The 18,380-nt window shown below is 43.1% G+C and overlaps 1 protein-coding gene across 2 annotated transcripts in view; it reads left to right on the top strand.

The window, feature by feature from the left end:
• Sae1 (SUMO1 activating enzyme subunit 1) overlaps positions 1-18,380 on the top strand; it is a 55,336-nt gene that overhangs the window by 13,025 nt on the left and 23,931 nt on the right. For both annotated transcript variants that reach the window (XM_041654936.1, XM_041654937.1), the window contains exons 3-6: positions 942-1,115; positions 3,056-3,198; positions 4,966-5,065; positions 13,992-14,097. In XM_041654936.1, coding sequence (XP_041510870.1) covers positions 942-1,115; positions 3,056-3,198; positions 4,966-5,065; positions 13,992-14,097 — 523 coding nt within the window. The remainder of the gene's footprint in view (positions 1-941; positions 1,116-3,055; positions 3,199-4,965; positions 5,066-13,991; positions 14,098-18,380) is intronic.

Raw genomic sequence — 18,380 nt, 5'->3', positions numbered from 1 at the left:
GACCCCTCTTGGGCTTTCCAACACAGCCCCCCCCCCCCCCCCGACTTCCCTCAGGTACTCTGACCCTGCTGTACCTCAGTTGCTCTCCACAACTCCTTCATGTCTTCAAAAGCAGTATCTCTGGAGGACTCTTATACATTGTTGAGTTTGGCTGCCAGCACAGTGTTTCGTTTTGGTCGCCTCCAGACTACAGCTACTGTGTGCTGATCCTGAACAAACATTTCCTAGAAGTTTTTGCCTCAGTGATATTGGCTGATCTCTGTTTCTGTTTTTTTGTTTGTTTTGTCCTTTTTATGTGTGTGTGTGTTTTCGAGATAGGGCTTCGCTGTAGTTTTTTTTTTAATTCTTTTATTTTATGATTTATTTATTTACTTTTATGGTTTTTTGAGACAGGGCTTCTCTGTAGCTTTTAGAGCCTGTCCTGGAACTAGCTCTTGTAGACCAGACCACGCTGGCCTCGAACTCATAGAGGTCCACCTGTCTCTGCCTCCCGAGTGCTGAGATTAAAGGTATGTGCGCCCCCCCCCCCCCCCCCCGTTGTTTTGTTTTGTTTTTCTTCCTGAGACAGGGTTTCTCTGTATAGCCCTGGCGTGTGCTGGTGTTGAACTCAGAGATTTGTCTGATTCTGCTTCTCTAGCGCCAGCACTAAAGGCATGCATCACCATGACCTGCTTTTCTCTCTCTCTGTCTCTCTTTCTTTCCTGAGACAGGGTTTCTCTGTGTAACAGCCCAGACTGTCCTGGACTTTAGTAGATCAGACTGGCCTTGAACTCCCAGAGATCTGTGTGTGTTGCCACGCCCAGCTTAGATAAATACATTTCTGTAGGAACAATAATAGCAGTTGGTTGTGGGCATTTTAATGTGCTTATAGGCTCAATGTCTTTGAGATTTTCATTCCAAAAAGATTAAAAAATTAAGGAGAATTTTTTTTTCCTTTTTAGGTATCTCCAGAAGATCATGGAGCTCAGTTCTTGATTCGAACTGGGTCTGTGGGCCAGAATAGGGCTGAGGCATCTTTGGAACGAGCCCAGAATCTCAACCCCATGGTGGATGTAAAGGTGGATACTGAGGATATAGAGAAGAAGCCAGAGGCATTCTTCACTCAGTTTGATGCGGTGAGTCTCTTAGTATTAAGCCTGCTGTGAGAGTCAGCAAGTTCAAGTAGTAGTGGAAGCCCAGTGTGGGTTCACTCCTATAACCCCAATGCTTAGGAACAGAGGCAGGAAGGAGGACTGTTCACTGCTTCAGGCTTAAGGCCAGCCTGGACAACATAGTAAGATTAACTGTAGGTTTACTAGACCTTTCAAGTAACACATTCTGAGTTTTCCTCTCACGTACATTTATAAACTTCTGATCTTTAGGTTTGACACATTCAGTATGTTTCTGTGTAGGTCCAGTCTGTTGGACCTATTGTGTTTGGTTGTGAGGTGCCTGCTGTCTACTGGTTGCTTCTTTGTCTTGGTTTATATTCCCCCAGACTAGGTTTCAGCATTAATATTTTATCTTCTTTTATAATCTTGCTCATGTTGAAATCTTAAGTTGTTGATTAATTTTGTTGCCAGCTGGACTTATATGTTAGAAATAATGGAGCTGCAACTTGTGTTTTGTGTTAAAAAGAACATACCTAGCCAAGCTTGGTGGCACATGCATAAATCCCAACATTTGGCAGATGGAGGCAGGAGGAATAGAAAAGAAATAAAGACTGAGTTTGAGGCCAACCTGGGCTACATAAGACTATCTTTTGGTGTGTGTGGTGGTGTTTTGAGCAGGGTTTCTTGTTAAGTCTGCCTGTCCTGTGGCTTGCTCTGTAAACCAAGTGGTCTCAAACTACAAGATCTGCCTTCCTCTGCCTCCCAAGTGCTGGGATTAAAGGCGTGTGCCACCATGTCTGGTTGACTTTGTTATAACCAAAAGGCAACATCTCTGATCTTGATTTGTCTGTACCTTTTTTTACACAACTATTTTGGCCATGGACTTGACAGAATAACTACAATGATAAACCAAATGAGGCTTATTTAACCTCATCTACTCAGTGCCAAGACTGTGTAGAGGTGAAAGGAAAAGCTAAATTCTGTGTTAGGGCATATGACTTTCTCTTTTTTTGAGACAGGATCTCTAACAAAGCTGTGGATGTTCTGGAATTCACCCTGTAGACCAGGCTGACCTCAAACTCACAGAGATCTGGCTGCCTCTTGAGTGCTGGGATTATAGTTGTGCACTACTATACCTGGGCTCACTCATAATTAATTAATAAAATAGCCAGTTGTGGTGTTGTACCTTTAGTCCTAGTGCTTGGGAGGTAGAGGCAGACCTGATCTATAAGAATGAGTTCCAGGCCTCATTCTACACTGTAAGACCTGTAAGGCTACACTGAAAGAACTTTGTCTCAAAAAATAAAAGTAAATGAAATAAAATTTTTAAAAAATTTTATGTGTGTGTCAGAGAGGTTTTCCTCAAACATGACCTTTGGGTCTGTTAAAAAAAAAAAACTGGTCTTGCTTGATTTTTAACAGATTAGATAATAGTTTAGATTACTTTGACATTGCTGTCTTTTTTGATAACTATGAAGTATAGTTTATATGTTCTTGGATTAAGGGAACAAATTGTCAAGTGGTTTTTCTTTCCAGCTAGCCCTTTAGTTGTCAAAAGTGACCATCATATCATTTACATTTTCTTTTTTAAATTTTATTTTTATTTTATTTATTTATTTATTTATTTTTGGTTTTTCGAGACAGGGTTTCTCTGTGGTTTGGAGCCTGTCTTGGAACTATGTCTTGTAGACCAGGCTGGTCTCGAACTCACAGAGATCCACCTGCCTCTGCCTCCCAAGTGCTGGGATTAAAGGCGTGCACCACCACTGCCCGGCTTCATTTATATTTTCTACACCCTGAAACCTGCAACTTTTGTCTTTTAATCATAGTACCCAAAGAACCTGTTATACCTGTTGAAACTGGTCTTAACCTTGCCAGAGAGACAGTTAATTTAAGATTTATGTAGGCAGCAGGGCAGTGAGTCACAGTTTTCAGCTCTTACCAGTCAGTTCCTGTCTCTGCAGGTGTGCCTGACTTGCTGCTCCAGGGATGTCATCGTTAAAGTTGACCAGATCTGTCACAGAAACAGCGTCAAGTTCTTCACAGGAGATGTCTTTGGGTACCATGGGTACACCTTTGCAAATCTTGGAGAGCATGAGTTTGTAGAGTAAGTGCTGGGAGGAGAGGGTTGTAGGGAATGTTTCCACAGTTGGAATAGTATTTATGGCAGGAAATGAACTGCCCTTATGAAGTAGCTTACTTTGCTACAATACTTAGAACATTCTGAGGCAAGCGATTAACAGATCACTAAGTAGAGTGCTTTGTGGGGTCACATTTTTGTTGTTTTTTCAAGACAGGGTTTTTTTCTCTCTGTCTGATTATCTTGGAACTATGCTGTAAACCAGGCTGGCTTCTAACTCAGAGATCCACCTAACCCTGCCTCTTGAGTGCTAGGATCAAAGGTATGCACTTGTAGGTTCGGAATTTTAGGATATATGTGGACCCCACTGTTTAAAACTGTGATGTCATCTGAAGCCCAAGCAGGCAGAGTTGTAGATAAAGTGTGTCATATGGGTATCCCAGCCTTCTGAACTTAAGGGCTGGAACCCACATATGCTGTCCTTGGAAGGTGAGCTTGTTTCCCTAGTTTGTGCTTGCCTGTTGAGAGATGACGGAGAGAGTTAATTGGGTAGTCCTGGACACATTCAGCCTGCCTTGAAAAAGCAAGATCCAGAGCCTACGGTAGTGGAGCAGACAGACCTTATCCCCCACTTTGAACAAAAGGCTGCAGAGCTTAGTAATTCTCACATGCCAAGACCAGTAGTGTTTTTTACTTACAGCCTCAGTAAGTGAAAGATGGCAGACGATAGAGTACTATAAAACTATATATGCTGGGTATTTGGCCACCATTCATTACATTTTCATTCTCTCTCCATGCATGCACTCAGCTTCTGAAGCCTACCTTGTCAATGAGTAGTCTTACAGAGAAGCCTAGACCTGATTGGGCAGAACTTCCACTAAACAGGACTCTCATTGTTCAACCTCTCCAGCAAGTCATTGGTATTTCTCTGGCTCACAGGTTTCTTGCCTGTAAAATGAAAGTTTGAGCTGGATGGTGATGCCCTTAATCCCAGTATTTGGGAGGCAGGGTTAGGTGGATCTCTGAGTTTAAGGTCTAAAAAGTGAGTTCCAGGGCTACACAGAGAAACCCTGTCTTGGGGGGAAAAAAAGAAGAAACTTTGAAAGGGACAAACATGTTCTCACCATTTCCTCTACTAGCTATACAAACGTTTTAGAAAGACCTGGTTCTAGGAATGTTATACACTGAACGATTATAACAAAAGCAGGCTGGGCTGTTCTAGCATGAGATTCCCACAACAGAAGGAGGAATTAGGTTTGGCTCTTTGTTTTGCTTTTTATTTTATTTTTTGAGACAATGTAAGCTGTTCTGGAACTCATTTTGTAGACCGATCTTGCTCTGCTGGGGTTGAAAGTGTGAGCCATCACGCCTGCCCAGGTTTGGTTCTTCAGGTCATGATTCCTTGACAGTGTTTGCAAAACAGTCTCTTTTGTTTATGGGAATTTGTTTATGCTAGGGAGTTTGCTCACACCCTTCTCTTCCACTAATCACATCAGGGACAGCTATCCCAAGAGTGGGTAACTGACTCACCAGGTCTTCAGTAGCTGAGGTGACATTTGAACCCAGATCTCTTTGACTCCAAAGCTGTTTTGCACTTTTTTTTCCCTAGGCAGAGTTTCTCTTTGTAGCCCTGGATGTCCGGAACTCACTCTGTAGACCAGGCTGGCCTCGAACTCAGTTATTTTGCTCTTGTACATTTATATCCTGTGAGCTGATAGCATTTTTTTTTTAATTCATGTTCCAGATATGTGACTTGTAGCTCACGTGTGATTTCCTTCCCTTGTTACTCTCTAGAGAGAAAACCAAAGTTGCCAAAGTTGGTCAAGGAGTAGAAGATGGGCCTGATACCAAGAGAGCAAAACTTGATTCACCTGAGACAACCATGGTCAAAAAGGTAATGTTAAGAGCTGAATTCAGGCCGAGTGGTGGTGGTATATGCCTTTAATCCCAGCACAGATGCAGAGGCAGGTGGATCTCTGTGATTTCGAGGCCAGCCTGTTCTACAAGAGCTAGTTCCAGGACAGGCTCCAAAGCTACCGAGAAGCCCTGTCTTGAAAAACCTAAAAAAAAAAAAAAAAAAGCCAGCTGAAGTCAGAAACCCTGGGGCATGGGGAGGGGCCTTCATAACTGCACATGAGGTAAACCTTGAGGGGAGGCCCAAGACTGGACTCCACCAATATAACCCGTTCTTTCCCCCCAAAGAAAATGAGTTTATATTCCAAATGAGATTCTTCAAGAAAAATAGAAGTCCCTTAAAATTTTGGCAGCCTATTTAAATGGCTTCAGGTTCAGGTACTGTTCTGGTGTAGCACCATGGTGGCCTGACATAACAAGCTTGTTTAATTATTTGCCACAGAAGATAACCAGTTTTAACCTCTGGTTTCTGGACCAGAAGTTACTACATTTTCCCTTCCCTTACTATGTGTCCCCTTCCAATCATTTTCCTTTTTAGATTGGTATACAGGTCATAACTGGGCAGGAGCCAGTTTAAATTTGAATTTTTTTTTTTCCCTTTTCATTCCCTAGTAACTCTTTGTGTGTAATGTGCATGACTGTGCCTGGGTGTAGGCCAGGGGTTCCTTTTTTTTTTTTTTAAGCCTGTATACATGTTTGTGTGTGTGTGTACCATGCAACAGTGCCCTCAGACCTCTTGGGATTGGAATTACAGACAGTTGTAAGCCACCATGTGACCTGGGGAGGTGCTCAGTCTCTGTAGTGTTTGCTCAACAAGCATGATGACCAAGTCCATTCCTAGATGTCGGGTTGGGGGCTGGGCATGGACAGCTCATACATGTATTTAAACCCAGTGCCAGGAAGATGGAGACAAGAGGATTCTTGGGGCTTGCTGGCCAGTCAGTGAAGTGAGTTCCAAGTTCAGTGACAGATCCTGTCTCTAAGATAAAGAGTGGGACTGGAGCTCACCCTTGTTAGGTCTTGGGTTTAATTCCTTGTGGCCTATAAACCCAGTATGGCAGCTCATGCCTGTAATCCCAGGATTTGGGAGGTAGAGACTCTGGGTTAGAAGCTCAAAACCATTTGCCTCAGTTCCAGGTTAGCCTGGGCTACACTAGACTTTGTTTCAAAACAAAGGTTTTCTTTGAAATGTGTGTAATAATCGTTGTTATGTGTGGTACCCCCCCCCCCCCCCCCCACACACACACACTCCCTCCCAGTATTGGGTATGGAACCTAGGGACTTGCACTTGCTGAGTAAACAAGTGCTCTACAACTGAGCTTCAGGGCCATTAGGAGTTTGTCCAGTATTCAGGTCTGGTGCTGCGTTTCTTCTTGTTTTAGAGAAAGCAGTTGGGAAAGGGGTCAGAACGCAGTGATGTCTCTAGCTGGTATTAGGAAAGGGAATCTTGTACTGGAGAAAAACAATTTAAAATGGCTGGTGTTCGTTTTGTTAAACTGAGAAATGATGCAACCAAGCCCGTATTTACTCTTTATCTTCTAGATTCAAATGTTGTGAAAGTAAATCAACTAGTGGGCATGTCCAGTTAGAGTTGCTTTAGGGTTAAGGTCCACAAAGTACAGGATCACAGAAGTGAGACTAAGGCAGAGCTGTGTATTTTCTTTCCCTTACTTTGGTTTTTATGTTGGGATAGCTTTATCTGTGAGCCTGATGGAAAGGAATTATTAAACTCTAATTTTAGTGTCTATTCACAGGACTGTAATTACCCAGCGTGAACATTAGAGTTTGAGCCAAACTGGGGTCCTTTCTTTTTGAGGCCCAGTCAGGCCTTCTGCATGGCTGCCTGAGTTTGGTGGGGAGAGACATTGTTAACAAATGGAGGGGCACAAAAGGGGCTTTGTGGGCTGCTCTGTCAGTTTATAAATCACACCCTCTTACAAGTGTGACACTTGGCCCTGGTGTGAAGGGTTTTATGGCTTAAGGGCCTTCTCTGGTTGAGGCCCACCACTTTTTGCATTCAAATGGAAAAAGCCCTTGCTTTGTTAGCCATTCACAGCTGGAAGTTTCCCTGGAGTCACTTCTGATAAGAGTCCACTGGGGTGGATATGGAAGCCTCTTTTGGGAGCCTCTTTATCTCACTATGAGGAGAATGTGTGGAGCCCAGGCCAGTGCTTGGCAGTCTTGTGCCATTCCTGAGGGCTCTGCCGGCACTTTGCTTTTTGTGCAGTGTCTTCCTTACAGGGGGCAGAAATTGAAGATATCAAAATATTCTCCAGCTGACATTGTTAGTCAGCTGTTACAATGGGACTGTTGAGCTAGGATTCCAGCCCTGAGCCCTTGAGGGTGCACGGAATGCAGCACATTCCTTCTGTCAATCCCCTGGATTCCAGACCTTGGTTTTGTGTGTTTCACTAGAACACAGTGCAGGCAGAGTGTGGCACTGTTTGAGCCTGTGACTTTGCCACCTGGTAGCAACAACTTCTCCATCTGGTCCAAGAGGGCCTTGGGATTTTATTTATAATTTTTTGAGACAGATTCTCGCTGTTGCAACCCTGACTGACCTGGAACTCAGAATGCAGACCATGCTTATCCAGATCTTCCTGCCTGTCTGAGTGCTGGGCTTAAAGATGAATCCCACCAGGCTAGGCAGCCCTGGATTTCGAAGCTCTTTCCAGTTAAGTAGTTCCTCCACCTAGATTTTAAGGTTTCCTAAATTGTACAGAATAACTAGTTGGGCTCTACCCAGAGATTGCAGGATGGGGTGGGGGAAGCAGCTACTTCCTGTTTCCTGTGAAAGGTGTCTGTCAGAGTCCCTCTCTCCTCCCACTTGTCCTAGGTTCAATCAAATGTTGTAAAACCACTCTGGGTTCAAGGTACATGGTGTGCTCCTAATTTAGAAACTTCAAAAAACAAAGAGGAAAAACAGAGCTTGTGGTTTTCGCACATCTAGGAAGCTCAGGCCTTTCTAGCACACATGTGCCTGATAAATAAGGCAGTAGGAAGGCCTGACTGGAGGCAGATGGCATCCAGGAGTTTGTCACCTTTTTTTGGGTGGGGGGGGGGATGTTTTGGTTTTTAAATTACATTTGTTTATTCTGTGTGCATGCTTTGTCTGTGACCTTTTAAGTGCTTTAGGCAGTTCCTTTACCACTGAGCTACAGCCCTGATTCTCCGTTTGATTTTCTCCCTGAGCTGGCTGGGGAGATAGCCTCACAGTTGATAAAGGGACTTGTCATTAAGCCAGATGGCCTAAATTGGATCTCTAGGACACACATAGGGGGAGGAGAAAATCAACTCCTACAAATTGGCCTCTGACTTCCTTGTGTCTATGTGTGTACACACATAATAAATAAGTAAACTAACGAGTGAATGAATATTAGATTTTAGTCTCTAAGGACAGGGAAGTTTTTGTTTATTGCCATAATCCTAGGCCACTGCTTAAGCACAGTCATAGTCAGGAAATACAGTTCAGAGTAGTGGCACTTCCTGTAGCAGGAAATGACAGCCCTGAAGGAGATCTTTGTCATTTTAAACCTAGATTATGGAATGGACTATGTTCAGTACATTAGTTCTTGTACTTGATCAGAGAGAGAGACTAGAATTCCAAAGAAGATAAAGAATTTGCCCAGAAACAGTCGCTGACTGTTAAGACAGGAACCTCGCGAGCAGTAAAGGTTAAGGCCCTCCCAGGTGTCAAGGTTCTTAACCTGTGGGGGTTGAATGACCTTTCCACAAGGGGTTTCTTTAGACCATCAGAAAACACAGATATTTGCATTGCAATTCATAGCAGTGACCAAATTACAGTAGTGAAATAGCAATGAAAATAGTTTTATGGCTGGGTTGTTACCGTACAAACCTTTAATCCCAGCACACCGGAGGCAGAGGCTCTATAGAGCCTGGATCTATAGAGCCAGTACCTCTAGGACAGCCAAGGTTACATATTGGAAAAAAAGAAAATAGTTTTATGGTTGGGGTCACCACATCATGAGGAACTGTACTAAAGGGTTACAGCATTAGGAAGGCTGGGAACCGCTGGTTTAGAGGCATGCAGTACTCTGGTATGTGTGTGTGGGGGGTAGTTTGGAGGGATACTGATTCCGGGTTTTCCGGGGAGGACAGTTAGCTGAGATGGGAGTGGTGTCTTGCTTTGTGAAGAAAAATTTTTAACTTCCAATGAAGTGAACACAAAAAGGCTTACCCCCTATCATCTTAGTAATTGTGGCTGGGGGAGGGGGTTATCTGGTTGTCTATCCGTCCCCTCCATTTCTCTCTCCTTTCCTCTCTCCATGGTTCAGAGATACCTTAGCTGGTTGTAAACTTGGTCTGTAGCCCAAAGAGGCCTTGTCCTTTCAAGTCTTCTTGGTTCAGAATGCTGAGCGTATAGGGATGCACTATTATATCTTTTGCCACTGTTTCTGATGCATGTATAATATGTATGTTACTGTATATATCGTGTACAGATACATGCCACATCCTTGCAGATTATTCGTATAATAGAACAAACACTGTTCATTAAACACATTCTCAGTGTTAGCATACTAACCTGTCACTCTTTTCTGTATTTTTGGCTTTATTTTATTATTAGACAGGTTACTCTGGTGCTATTAGGCTGTGTGGATGGATTAAAAAGACACCCGAAGGGGACAGGCTCCCAGTCATCCTTACTTGCCTTTGAGTTTAGTCAGACATTTATAGATGCAAAGAACTCAATTTTGGGGTCTAGAGAAGTGACTCAGCGTCAAGAGTGTATGTTGTTCTTACAGAGGACCCCAGTTCCAGAGGATCCAACAGGCTTGCATGTGGTACACAACATTCATACTTGAAGTAAATAAATAAATGGTTTGTTTTTAAAGTTACTCTTTAAAAAAAAATAAAGAAAAAAGCAACTTTGTATACAGGAGTTTAAGCATAAAGTAAGACTCTTAGCTAGCACCATATATATTACTAAGTTAAAGTAACAGGCATCTCTGGTATGACTGAGCCTTTTTGCTCTGACAGTGTAAGTAATGGCTGTTAACAGTTGGTTCTTCTTCCCACGTCTGCCTGTGTACTAGACTTGCTTTCCGTGTCTCTCCACTGTTTGTGTATCTTTGTGGAGCTTTGTTGTCCTTTATGGTAGTTACTAGCCACATACGGCTATATGATATTAAATACAGTGTAGAAACAGATTCATTAATGCTTAATAAGTACCTGTAGCTGCTGGCATGGGAGTTGCACAGCATGTATACATGGCCTACCCCATCATAACAAGTCCTCTTGGATAGCACTGCAAGACTTCTGTTGTGTGAATGAATAGATTACTGTTATGTATCTGTGCTAACTTTTCCTGTTAGAAGTTGTGCTGCAGTAAGCCTCTATTTGTATATGCCAGACTGTAATCTATAATCTACTTGGGCAATTGTGTTCATTTCTGTAGGGTAAAATTAGGTTAAGGGCACTTTAAATTTTCTCAGATTCTGTTAAATTACTCTCAAATATTTTTACCAATTTACATTCAGTAGCCAATAGCATGTAACAGTAACACTTGATAGCCTCAGGCTTTGTTTCAACCATGCTATTGAGTGAAAATTGTCCAGTTTGTAGTTGTCATTTGTTAGAATACTTTTTTCTTTTCAGACAGGGTCTCACTATATAGCCCATGCTGACCTTGAAGTTGGCATTCTTCTTCCTCTACCTCCCACATACTGGGATTGTGCATATGTACCACCATAATGGACTTTTGTTTGTTTGTTAAATTTTAATCCCAGCCCTTTGGGAGTCAGGAGGATATCCAAATTTCAGGACAGCCTGGTCCTCATTAAGTTCTGGCACAGCCAGGGCTACCCTGTCTCTAAAAGCCAAAATAAAATTTTCCACCTTTATTTTATATGTGTATGAGTGCTATGCATGCAGTTTTTATGGAGGCCCGAAGAGGGGATGAATTCCTTGAGACTGGAGTTATAGGTGGTTGTGAACTGCTCTGTGGATGGTGAGAATCAAATCCAGGTCTGGTGCAAGAGCAGCCAGTGCTCTTTGCCGCTGAGCCAACTCTATCTCAGTTCTCACCAACTTGTAGTCAGTTTTAAATCTGGATGAGTGGATACTCCACATTTAAGGCATTCGTGCTTATTCGTGTATGGGTTATACATGTGTACAGGTACAAGTTGCACACAGAGGCCACCTAAGGTTGTCTTGATTGCTGTGTTTGATTTAGATAATGAGGTAGAGTGTCTTGCATGAACCCAGAGCCCTCCAATTCAGCTAGTTCACGTAGCCAGTTTGCCCCTCAAGTGCTGGGATTACAAGCCTACAACATGCCTGACCAGTAACCAGCTGCATTTATTTCTCTATATTGCCAGTGAGTCCACACCAACACCTTTCAGCACAATGCTCATTCTAGTTTCTTAATGTTTCATGTGTTAATTAATTCTCTTCTAATAAGCAAGCCTGACTCCCCAGATTCCAGTATTTTCTTGTGTCAACCACTGGATGGAACCAGTGTCCTGTTACTGTTCCTATGGGGATAGCCTTCTTACAATATCTGCTTAGACCTTTCACCCAGGACACCCATCTCCTGCATCCTTGCTTAGAAATTCCCTTTCCAGAAAATGTCTTTGTGTGAGGGTGGAAGGGTTCAACTTTTTTACTGTATTACTCAGGGAAAAGTAAGTGATGTTTGAGTTTTTAAAAAAATGTTGATTTTAGCTGGGTGATGGTGGCACATGTCTTTAATCCCAGTACGCGGAAGGCAGAGGGAGGTTCTAAGTTAAAGCCCAGCCGTGTCTACAGAGTGAGTTCCAGGACAGCCAGGGCTACACAGAGAAACCCTGTCTCAGGGGTCAAAACAGTTTATTTTAATTATTATTATTATTATTTTTTTTTTCGAGACAGGGTTTCTCTGTGGTTTTGGAGCCTGTCCTGGAACTAGCTCTGTAGACCAGGCTAGTCTCGAACTCACAGAGATCCGCCTGCCTCTGCCTCCCAAGTGCTGGGATTAAAGGCGTGCGCCACCACTGCCCGGCTATTTTAATTATTTTTAATTGCATGTATGTGTGTTGGTATGTTTAGATCCCTGTGCAGGTGCAGTCCAGAGAGGCTTCAGATCTCTTGGAATGGAGGTTATAGGACCTGGATGTGGGAACTGGGAATTGAACTTAGTTCATCTGCAAGAACAGTGTATGCTCTTAACTGCTATGCTGTCTCTCTAACCCATATATGCTCTTTTTTGTCTTGTCTAGACAGGGTTTCTCTGTGTTAACATAAGTCCAAGTTGGCCTGGAACTCGCTTTGTATACTAGGCTGGTCTAGTGGATCTCACAGAGATCCATCTGCCACCCGAGTGCTGGGATTAAAGGCAGACACTGCCACAGCCTGGCTAAATTTTGGTTTTCTTGTATATAATTGAAAAGAATACTTTATTAGTAACTTTTTTAGTTTTTGAGATTGAGTCTTACTGTATAGTAGCTCAAGCTGGCTGGCTTCAAACTTGCCATACTCATATCTCAATCCGCTGGGTTCTGGAATTAAAATCCTCTGTACCATCGCCTCACCCAGTTGAGTCTGAGTCTTTGGGAGACTGAAACAGGAGACTCTCTGCAAGTTTGAGGCCAGCCTGGTCTACAGTTTCACCCTGAGCTACATAGTGAGACCAAAGAATGAACCAGGTCCAAGGAGCACATATCTGTCCTTTTGTCCCCAGACTATGCAGGAAGTATTTCTTAGGTTTTAGTGGGTGTTGACTTTATTTATTTATTTATTTATTTATTTTAATTAATATTAAAAATTTCCACCTCCTCCCATTTCTCCCCCCCTCCCCTCCCTGTTCAGTCCAAAGAGCAGTCAGGGTTCCCTGCCCTATGGGAAGTTCAAGGTCCTCCCCCCTCCATTCCAGGTTGAGGAAGGTGAGCATCCAAACAGACTAGGCTCCCACAAAGCCAGTACATGCAGTAGAATCAAAACCTAGTGCCATTGTCCTTGGCCTCTCAGTCAGTCCTCCTGGTCAGCCACGTTCAGAGAGTCCGGTTTGATCACATGCTCCATCAGTCCCAGTCCAGCTGGCCTTGGTAAGCTCCCATTAGATCAGCCCTACCGTCTCAGTGGGTGGGCGCACCCCTTGCAGTCCTAACTTCCTTGCTCATGTTCTCCCTCCTTCTGCTCCTCATTTGGACCTTGGGAGCTCTCTGTCTCTATCTCCATCTATCGCCAGATGAAGGTTCTATGGTGATATGCAAGATATTCATCAGTGTGGCTATAGAATAGGGCCAGTTCAGGTGCTCTCTCCTCAGCTGCTAAAGGAACAAGCTGGGGACATCGCCTTGGACACCTGGGAACCCCTCTAGAGTCCAGTCTCTTGCCAGCCCTAAAATGGCTCCCTTAATTAAGATATATACTTCCCTGCTCCCATATCTACCTTGCCTCCATCCCAACTGTCCCATTCCCCCAAGCTCTCCCCATCCTCCTCTTCTCACTTCTCTCTCCCCATTTCCCCTTACTCCCATCCCACCCCCACCCCCAAGCTCTCAATTTTTGCCTGGCAATCTTGTCTACTTCCAATATCCAGGAGGATAATAACTACATGTTTTTCTTTGGGTTCACCTTCCTATTAAGCTTCTCTAGGATCACGAATTATAGGCTCAATGTCCCTTATGTATGGCTAGAATCCACTAATGAGTGAGTACATACCATATTCATCTTTTTGGGTCTGGGTTACCTCACTCAGGATAGTGTTTTCTATTTCCATCCATTTGCATGCAGAATTCAAGATGTCATTGTTTTTTACTGCTGAGTAATACTCTAATGTGTATATTGGGTGTTGCCTTTTTAGAATAAGACTTTGAATATTGAAATTTGTCTGAGCTGGAAAAGAGTTTCTGCTTCAATTCAAACCAGCCTGCTTGTTCCTAAAAACACTCTGCCGTTTCCCACAGAAAGTACTTTTCTGCCCTGTAAAAGAAGCGCTGGAAGTGGATTGGAGTGGAGAGAAAGCCAAGGCTGCGCTGAAGCGCACAGCCCCAGACTACTTTCTGCTGCAAGGTAAGGCCTGGAGTTGGAGTCACCCCAGGCAGGCTCCAGCTTTGACTACTGACTGCACTGTGGCCCAGTGTTGATGCTGTATGGGTTTTTCTGTATCCTTCTCAACACAGGGTGGTGAGATGCAGCCTCACTGAGGTCTGGTTTCTGATAACTTCTCTAAATCTGTCAAAATGACTTGTAGTGCAGTTAGTCCTGGTGACTGTCAGCTCCCCAGCATCTTCTCCACTTTCCCTTTGTAACTGTGGCCTGGTCCTCAACCCTTCATTCTCCTGACAAGAGTTCTGAATTTCTTCTTTTCTTTGAGTTGAGTTGTTTACTTTTTACTTACTGCAGTGAGGCCTCACAGTAGATAGAGCCCATGCTGGCTCTAACTTTAGATGATCCTTCTGCCTCATTTTCATATATTTACCCTCCATTCTACCTGGCTTCTCCCACACTGAATGAGCCATCTTTCAGTGTATCCTTGCTGGTGTTCAAGGATTTGTTAGCAAAATACTGATTGTCTTCTTAGTGTTCCTGTTCCTTGCAGTTTCAATTGTTTATTTTAGTATCTATTGTTGTTGAGACAGAGTTTTACTATATAGTTTTGTCCTGAAACTATCTGTTTAGACTGAGCAGGACTTGAACTCACAGAGATCCACCTGCCTCTGTATCTTGAGTGCTGGGATTTATTATTATTGTTGTTGTTTTTATTATTATTATTATAAAGGCCTGCACCACGATATCAGGCCCCACACAATCACCACACCCAACCCTTGACGAGGTTTCTGTTAACAGCCTTGGCTGACCTGGAGCCCTTTGTAGACCTCTCTGGCCTTGAACTCAGAGGTCTCCTTGCCTCTAGGTGCACTCCACAACTCCCAATCTCAATCATTTGTTTATTTTTGTTTCCTCTTTTATGTACGTGAGTGTTTTGCTGGTGTGTATATATATGTGCACTGTTTGTATAAGTACTGGAGCTGTAGTTGCGGGTGGTCATAAGCTGTCTTGTCAGTGCTAAGAACCAAACCTGAGCCCTCTACAAATGCAGAAAATGCTTGTAACTGCAGAGCCATCTTTCCAGACCCATTGAGCTTCAGTTTTAGGCTTGCTGTTTGTTTGTTTTTTTGTTTTGATTTTTTTAAGACAAGGTTTTTCTGTCTGTCCTGGAGCTTGCTTTGTAGACGAGACTGGCCTCAGACTTAGAGATACCTGCTTGCCTCTGCCTCTTGAGTGCTGGGATTAAAGATTTGGGCCACCATCATCTGGCTTGAGGCTCAGTTTTTAAAGTGCCATTTAAAAAATAATTGTTAGGACATGTTGACATTTGCCTATAATCCTAGCACTTGTAATTGAGACATAGGAGGATCTTCAGACTTGTCTCAGGCTACCGAGTGAGTTTGATGACAGCCTCAGCTATGTGAAATGCTGTCTCAAAATCAGAAAAAGGACAGAGTAGGGAATTTCAGTGGGTGAACTATTTTAAAACCCTGGTGTCCATTCATACAGAAATATTTAAGTGGGTTAAGTAGGAATGAGTGTTAGGCATGTGAGTAATGCCTCCCCTAAGGACTGTGGGAGCCTGCATGGAAGAAGTGTCAGCTGTACTGTGAGGAGCACCTGCTCCTCTGGACCAGGGTTCTCAGCAAGTCCTGGGTCTGGCACATGAAGCATTAGTGGATCTGGTTTGCAGCCACTAGTTTGCAGCATTTTTGGATATGGTGAAACCCTTTCTAACAATTGCTTATGAAGAAGCCACTGAGTCTGACCTGGAATGTCTTATCTGGTGTGTGGTTCTAGTTCTGGTGATTAGGACTCAATGGGGAACATTCCTGGCATCTAGTGGGAAACATGCCCACAGCAGCTCCCATGGCAGAAGTTGAACCACTGGAAATGTCAATGCAAACTCTAGCCTCACACCTATAGTCCTAGCTTAGGGATGCTGAGATGGAAGAATTGTAACGAGTTCAAGGCTAGCCTCAAAAGAAAAAGAATAAGTAGAAAGGATGTCATGTCTGAGAATGCAATTTATGGGGGTTTCCCCATCTATTTCAATATCACAGCAGTCTCCTAAAGTACATAAATGTCCTCGTTTTGATTTTCATTTGTATTTATTCATTCATTCAAGACAGGTTTCTCTTTGTAGCCCTGACTGTCCTGGAACTCCACCTGTAGACCAGAGTAGCCTTGAACTTAGATCTGCCTGCCTCCTCCTCAATGATAACTGGGATTAAAGGCATGTACCACCATGTCTAATGTTTTGTTTTGCTTTTTTCTTGACAAAGGTATCTTATGTAGCCCTTGCTGGCCTCGAAGTACTCATGTAGTTGATGATGATCTTGAACTCCTAATCTGAGTTTTCTCAGATAGTGGAACTACAGGCACATACCTCCGTGTGGTAGTAGGGCTGAACCCAGGGCTTTATGCATTCTGGACAAGCACTACCAGCTTGGTCCAGCCCTGTGTGGGCCTGAAGATACCAAGAACATTCAGGTGACTTGTCTTGGAGGGACAAAAGCTTCCTGGGGTTTTTTTGTTTGTTTGTTTGTTTTGTTTTGTTGTTGTTGTTTTTAGATGGCTACATAAGCCATGCTGACCACCAACTTGGAGTACTGCTTCAACTTTCCAGGTGCTGGTATTCCAAGTATATGTACTATCTATACCTGGTATTAACTATAATATGCTGGGGGATAACCCTTCTGTATGCTGAGAATATATGTTGCTCTCATTGGTTGATAATAAAAACTGCTTCGGTCTATAGCTAGGTGGGAAAGCCAAACTGAATACAGGGAGAAAGAAGGGTGGAGTTGAGGGAGAAGCCAGCTGCCTAAGAAACAAGGTGCTAACAGATCAGTAAAAATCATGACCACGTGGCAATACATAGATTAATAAATATGGATTAATTTAATTTAAAAGTAAGAGCTAGTTAGTAATAAGCCTGAACTATGGGCCAAACAGTTTGTAATTAATATTAAGTCTCTGAGTGATGATTTAGATAAGGCAAGACAGAGAAATCTCCATTTACAATAATGTCATGATCATCTGGCAGGTTTTTTATTTTTGTTTGTTTGTTTGTTTGTTTGAGACATAGGATCTCGCTATGTAACTCTGGCTGTCCTGGAACTCTCTATGTTGACCAAGCTGGCTTTGAACCCTCAGAGATCCACCTGCCTCTGCTTCCTGAGTGCTGGGATTAATGAGTTACAGTTGTTGAGACTAGGTACTTGGAATAAATCTGACCTGACATTTCTGGCTTATTCTGCCATTTTTCTGAGGTGAGTGATCCTTACATTCCAAGGGACTACAAGTTCTCTAAGGGGCTAAGGGTGTACCTCAGTATTGAGAGCACTTGCCTAACATATACAAGATCTTCATGGTCAATCTCTAGAACCACGGAGAAGGGAAGCTTTTGGTAGAGAGCAAAGAACAGTAATACCACCTCACTGCCTTTCCTGAAGCAGTTCACCCCAGCTTCAGGAAAATTTAGAGCCATTGTGCAGAGTGCACCCCTGAGTGAGTGAGGTAAGGGCAGTGATCTTAGTTAGGGACTGGCTCTTGGTCACCAAAGCCTGTTCCTTTTCCATGTTACAGTATTGTCAACTACTTCATTGCCAGTTTAAACAGCGAGTAGCCGGGTGGGGGACACAGCTAAAATTCAAGCATTCAGCAAGCAGAGGCTAGAGGATTGCTGTTTCTTCAAGGCCAACTTGAAAACAAAAAAAAAAACAAAAAACAAAAAAAAACTAGATTGAGCAGAAAATTGATTCTAATAATAATGAAATTCTACAACTAACTGCATTGAATTAATATCTCTGTATGTGATTTTTTTGTATTTATGGTACTGAATATTCAACCTTATGATAGGCAAGCTCTTTACTACTAAGTACATCTTTCAGCCCTTCGTTTTGTTTTGTTTTGTTTTTGAGATGTATTCTTAGTGAAACTAGGCCTGGTGACCCTAGACAGCAATTCCAGTTCTTTGAAATAGTTAATCCAAAGGATAGTAAATAGCGGGATAGTAGATTCAGGGTCTTTGATAGCATGATCTCAAGGTCAGCCTAGCAACTTAATGAAACCCTGTCTCAAAGCAAGAAATAGAAAACGACTGGAGAGTGCACCTCAGTGGTTAGTGTCTGTCTCACCTGTGCCTTAGGATCCTTAAGCAGCATTGAAAAGAAACTAACGCAGAGGGTGGGAGTGCATGCCTTTGAGAGGCAGGCACATCTCTGTGAGTTCAAGACTAGCCTGGTCTATAGAGTGAGTTCCAGGACACCCAGAGCTACACAGAGAAATTCTGTCTTGAT

Source organism: Microtus oregoni, unplaced genomic scaffold, assembly GCF_018167655.1.
Source record: "Microtus oregoni isolate MIOR12 unplaced genomic scaffold, Mior012 000006F_ref0000085, whole genome shotgun sequence".
Lineage (NCBI taxonomy): Eukaryota > Metazoa > Chordata > Mammalia > Rodentia > Cricetidae > Microtus > Microtus oregoni.
This window is presented reverse-complemented; position numbering and strand designations above follow the sequence as displayed.